The sequence below is a fragment of the Castor canadensis genome, chromosome 5, assembly GCF_047511655.1.
Source record: "Castor canadensis chromosome 5, mCasCan1.hap1v2, whole genome shotgun sequence".
NCBI classification, from domain to species: Eukaryota; Metazoa; Chordata; class Mammalia; order Rodentia; family Castoridae; genus Castor; species Castor canadensis.
Genome location: NC_133390.1, coordinates 156134709 through 156140708, shown reverse-complemented (window position 1 = coordinate 156140708; position 6000 = coordinate 156134709). Strand labels below are relative to the sequence as shown.

Here is a 6000-nt window from a genome sequence, read left to right as displayed (position 1 = left end):
AGGTAGCATCTACCACTTGAACCAGACCTCCAGCCTCGAAGAAGTAACTTAGTATTTGCCCTCTGCTCAATGAGAAGTGGTGCTATTACCCACTTTAACGGCTAAGAGCAGTTGAGAAACTGCCCAAATGGCAGTGTTGGACTCCCGTGAAAAAAGCGCTTAACCACAACAGGACGCTTTTGCTGTACACAAGCCGGTGGACGGAAGAACCAGGCCGAAGGAATGAATGAATGAATGAATGAACGGAAATGTGGAGAACGTTGATTCTTGGCATCTCGGGATTCCCCAGTTCGCCCGCAAGGGGGCAGTCTCTCCCAGGTCTTGACGCCAGTCGCTCCACGCGCGCACTCCCTTTGCGTCTCGGGCTCGCGCGCGCTGCCGCGGCACCGGAAGTGACTGAGCTTGCAAGTTCCCCGGTCTCTTCAGGGGAAACTGAGGCCGGCTTGTTCGAGAGATACGGCGCGTGCAGTCAGCCAGGTAGGCCGGGCCAGGTCTGCGGCGCAGAACTCGGCCGCGAAGAGCCCTCGCGTCTGGAAGCTACTAAGCCGATGAAGGGGGATGTGGCCCCCCCCACCCCAAGGCTCACTGGGCTCGCAGGTGAGAGTGCTGCCTCCCCTGTGCGCGACAGGCGCTGCGCCCAATGGGATCCTTCGCCGTCCCGCTTCCGTGGCGACTGGACTCGCTGATTGGCTACGCTGGGGCGGACCGCCGGGGGCGAGACCCCTCCTCCCAGAAAGGTCTAGGGGGCGCCCCAGAGGGAGGGCGGTTGCCTAGCAACGGGGCGGTGGCTCGGCCGGGTACCCGGCCTAGCCTGCGCGAGAAGCCGCGAGGCCGCAGCGTACCCACCCCGGGCTCTGGAGAGGTGCAGTCCCCCATCCCTCGAGCCCTCGCGGGGGCTCCGGGAAGCCGCCTCGGGCCTGCCCCCTAGGAAAACGTGGTCTCAGCTGTGGGGGCCTCGAGCAGGCCTCAACCCCTCTTCCTGACCCGTGGGGAGGCCCAGCACCTCCTCCTCTCCACGTCTTTGTGCAGGGTGCCGGCAGCCATTGTGTCCGGGTGGGGAATGGAGGACCTGGCAATCCCCCATCGCCACGTTCAGGGGCTTGGGGGAATTCAAAGAAAACCCGCGGCGTTTGTGGGGGGTCTCCAGCCTTCAGCCGCCGGGAAAGACCCGGGGGTGGCCTTTCCGAAGTCAGCTAGCAGATCCGGGGCAGTTCCCCCCTCCCTGCGTCCCTCCTTGAAACCTTGAGCTCCATTGAGAAGCCCCTTCTGGGTTTCGGAAGCCTCACCCGGGACTGGTACTTAAACAGAAAGAAAGGAAGGAAAGGGGTGGGGGAGCTGCCCTGAGCGCGTACCTCCGGGAGAGTTCTCCCGGCTCCCAGTAGGAGGCGGAGAGCCAAGGGGCGTGCAGGAGCGAGGGGGCTGGGCTCCCGGGTGGCTGGAGGCTGCGGAACAGAGAGGCCGCCTCGATCCGGGCGATGGAGGAAGCGAGCGAGGGGGCAGGTTCCCAAGCTTAGCAATTCCTGTGTCGCCTTCTGGGCTCTCAGCCTACCGGGTCGCATGATCCCTCCGGCCGGAGCTGGTTTTGTTGCCAGTCGCCGCGAGGCCGGTTGAGTTACCGGCAACCCGACTGCCACCTCCTTCTCCCGACCTATATGATACAAAAGATCTTCCGGGGGCTGCACCTGCCTGCTGTCGCCTCAGACGGATTTGAATGTAGGTGGTGCGGGAGGGAGAACTGCCCCATGGGGGTGACTTTCCGAGGAAGGAATTTCGGAGAAGCGGGGGTGGCTAGGGTTTTAAAAAAAGGCAATGGGGTAATTTAGAGCCCACTGGTCCTTTCAATTTGACTTCATTGAAGTCCCTGAGAACCTGGACTCAGACCTTCATAAGAACCACAAAGAAATCAGTTCTGGTACCTGGAGGAGGCATGGGATGTTGTAGGGTAAATGGCATGCATTTTAATTTTTTTTTTTTTTCCCTGAAGGTCTTTTTCTCTCTCCAGAACCCTATCTTGGCTTTGGATCATAGAAGAGAATTACTAAGCAGAGACCAGACTCTGTGAGTAAGCAGGTGTTTTGGACAATGGACTGGTTGAGCCCATCTCTATTATAAAAATGTCTCAGAGCAACCGGGAGCTGGTGGTTGACTTTCTCTCCTACAAGCTTTCCCAGAAAGGATACAGCTGGAGTCAGTTTAGTGATGTGGAAGAGAATAGGACTGAGGCCCCAGAAGGGATTGAATCAGAGGTGGAGACCCCCAGTGCCATCAATGGCAACCCATCCTGGCACCTGGTGGACAGCCCCGCAGTGAATGGAGCCACTGGCCACAGCAGCAGTTTGGATGCCCGGGAGGTGATCCCCATGACAGCAGTGAAGCAAGCGCTGAGGGAGGCAGGTGACGAGTTTGAACTGCGGTACCGGCGGGCATTCAGTGACCTGACATCCCAGCTCCACATAACCCCGGGGACAGCATATCAGAGCTTTGAACAGGTAGTGAACGAACTCTTCCGGGATGGGGTAAACTGGGGTCGCATTGTGGCCTTTTTCTCCTTCGGCGGGGCACTGTGCGTGGAAAGCGTAGACAAGGAGATGCAGGTATTGGTGAGTCGGATCGCAAGTTGGATGGCTACTTACCTGAATGACCACCTAGAACCTTGGATCCAGGAGAACGGCGGCTGGGTAAGAACCACGCCCCTTGTGTCTCCCTTTTCTTTGGAGATCCTCATCTGCCCTTATCCTCTTTTTTTCGTTGTGTTGGGTGATTGTTGGAGATATTGATTGTTACAAGATCTGCCTGTCTGTCCTCTTTCACCACAGGAGGTTAACTTTTTGGAAATACCAATGACCCAATTCTTGAGAGACCTGCATCTTTCATTCTGGTCACCTTGGTGACCCCACTCTTTCATACTTGCATTCCAGTTTCTCAGCAAAGAAAAACATAGCCTGTGTGTTCATTTGGCTCAAAACCTCTGAGAGTGGGAAGTTTGCCCAGTGTTGCCCTCACTGTGACACAATGGTTCACCACGAAGAAGGTGATGAGCATAATGGTTAAAGAAGCTGACGGCTGCCCAGTGACCCACAGCCCCTCCATCCTCTCTCACAGTAGTATCAGTCCTATCCTGGCTTCCCTCCCCCAAATCAAGTCCCCTTCATTTCAGAATTTGCATGGTTGGTACTCCCCTCAGACCATTTCTCCAGGCAGGAGTTCTCACTGGCTTGGATGGCTGAGGATTGTCTGATTTTAGGCCAGTATAGGCTGTGCCAGTTGTGTTTATGCTGTGCTCCTAAGTTCATTTTCCCCAAAGTGTGCAACTTTCTGCATGATTGGCTTGTTAGTGGAGCTCTTGCTGTGTCATACATTAAGCCCTGGGACTTTGCACCTCAGTGCCTGGGGTCGGTTGGGGAGCACCAGCTGCTTTGTCTGTTACTTTCCGGCCAGGGCCCAGGGGCCTTATCACCAGGTACTGTTCGCTGGCAAAGCAAGAACTAGGTCTGTCGCACTCTGTAGGACATTAAGATGTGATGACAGACTAGATGTGGGTGTAAGTCCTGGCCCTGTCACCTAGCCAGTTGTGTGACCTTGGGCAGGCAAGTTTACCTTCTTGAACCTTAGTTTCTGCACTAAAAAATATGGCAAGCTCTCCTTGCCTTAAAGAGTATTGAAATTCTTGGATATAATGTGAGCAGACTGACAACAGAGAGTGCCTTTGGGGGATGGGGTGAATGTTGCTCATGTCCATCACTGAGTCAGGATGAGATAGAGGTGGCCCTGTAAGCAATTTTTACCCGTTTTTAGTGATCTGTGTTCTATGTCCTTGCTTATCTCCCTGCCTATGGGAGGTGTAGGGCTCATGAGAGGCATTTTGTCCCCTTAGAATACACAGAAAACTGACAGGCTGTGGAAAATAAGTCATCCATTGAAGGAGCTGAGGTGGAAGGAGCCATGCACCATGGACTTAGGAATGTTAAGAATGCAGTTGTCCCTAGGCCCAGCCTAGGGCGTGGTAGGCACTTTACCACTGAGCAAGAGACCTCCTGGGTTTACCATGGAACCCCACCCCCTCTTTCATTTCCCATTTCTTTGTAACTTCATCCCTCTTGCCAGCTCTTGTAAAAGACAAGAAGGTTAAGTCAATAGAAGTCAGATGACTGGGGTGGAGTTGGGAGAGATAAAGGTGGTGGGCTCTATGTCCACACTGGAAAGCCATTCTGTAAATGAACTCCCTTGGAGGATAAATGATTAAATAGTTCCTCTGGGTTTGTGACACTGCCTCTTCTATTTCCTCCTGCTTTGATTCTCATTTGGGGCAGATATTTGTTCAGCTGATTACTGGAGGGACAGAATTCTAGCGCTTCAGACACTCTCTGAGGCATCTCCAATGAGGGACTTAGGCCCTTTGCCTACTTTGCCCAACTATTGTCTTTGGCCAGTGGTCCTAATACCAGGTTGGCTGTTGTCAGCTATAAGCAAAACACAGATAGAATAGATGCTTGTTCTCCAGTTAGCCTGAGAAGAGACTATCCTGACCAGAGAGTTGCCAATGAAAGAAGGCTTAAACACAGCAGCTCTGGGCGAGTTTACTAAATCTCCCTGGACTGAAATTCCATCTTCCATCTCTTTATTTAGAATCACCAGAGCCCATTGGGCAACATACCTTGTAACATGTTGCTTCCGCTTGGTGGACAGAGGGGATGTGTGCAGAAAAGCCAGTTATGGCAGAACCATTTCTGGGCATGCATTCTTCCCCAAGGCCAGGGGGTAAAGAACATTTGACTCAGGATTCTTTGAACCTGGGTAGAAGATACCCGCCCACTTCCTTCTCGGGTACCCTCCTTTTCTGAGCTGTGCACTAAGCTAATGCAGTGATACCACTAACCTTCCCGGAGGCTGAAGCTGGACGATCCTTGAGTGGAGGAGTTCCGGCCATTCTACCCATGCTGCTCTAAATTTAGCATTTCTACAGCAAAGGGCAAGGAACAGCTTTATTGAGTTCCTCTTATGTTCCTCTTATGCGTTAGACGTTGTGTTAGGGCCTTTACTGTGCAACCACTTTATTAAACGTCTCCTGAAAGGCAGGCAGCGTGCTAGGTGCCAGTCATAAGCCAGACATGATATCTCCCATCATGGAAGTGCGTGCTTTTTCATATATTCCACACAGTAACCTTCCAAAGTAGGTGGATTTATTCTCAGTTGACACATGAAGCTCCCAGTGGCTGGGTTTCTCTAAGTCAGTTAAATGTCTGAGAATTTATACCAAGTTTGCCCTAATTCTGAAGCCTAAACACTTTTGGTCCATATCAGGTTGTTCTGAAAGTAGTAGAGTAACCCAGACAGACTGGTATAGAAAGCCAGAGATACTATTGGGCCTCTGAGCAAAACATGCTTGTGAAGGTGTTCACTCTGGGCTGTGATCTTGGCCTTGTTCCAGTAATGGTAGGAAAGACAGTGCCTTTATCATCAGTAGTAGGTTCCCAAAGGTACAAGTTCCTCAGATTCTGGCACTGGTAAATTTCAGACCAGTGATTTTGCCCAGAGTGGGCTGCTTGTTGGTGTTTTCATTGTTAAAACCTTCTCAGGCCTTGCCAATAGATGATAATGGTGGGCATGCAGGGAGGTGGCTTACCCCAGGTATCTCTGCTTAATTGCAGGGTGATATTCCAAGGACTGGAATTCCAGCCTCTAGTCATAGTACTGCCTACCTGAGTCACCTGGAAAAATGCTGAACCTGTTTGTCTCTTCTTGTCTGTCTCTCCCACCTGTAAAATGGAATAATGATACCTAGCTGTCATAGCTTGACTCTAGTAAAGGATCTAGAATAAAAGCCCTTCCCCTACCTTAATTGTAGGCTGGAAGTACTTCATTTAATGAATGGGTTTATTCCTTCAGGGAACTGAACTTTATTCCTTGGAGGTAGTCCTTAAGAAACAAAGCTAGTTTCTGAACTATTCACTAGAATATTGAATATATGACCTTCCCCTGGCTGAAAATATTCCTGGGGTT

The 6000-nt window shown here is 51.9% G+C and overlaps 1 protein-coding gene across 4 annotated transcripts in view; it reads left to right on the top strand.

Annotated features, from left to right (window-relative positions):
- The first annotated feature begins 380 nt into the window (after nt 1-380).
- Bcl2l1 (BCL2 like 1) overlaps nt 381-6000 on the top strand; it is a 50731-nt gene continuing 45111 nt past the window's right edge. The window contains exons 1-2 of one of the 4 annotated variants that reach the window (XM_074074515.1): nt 381-597; nt 1985-2678. In XM_074074515.1, the coding sequence (XP_073930616.1) occupies nt 2115-2678 (564 nt within the window). In that variant the 5' untranslated portion in view covers nt 381-597; nt 1985-2114. The other 3 variants (XM_074074516.1, XM_020171966.2, XM_020171965.2) reach the window with 3 other exon arrangements.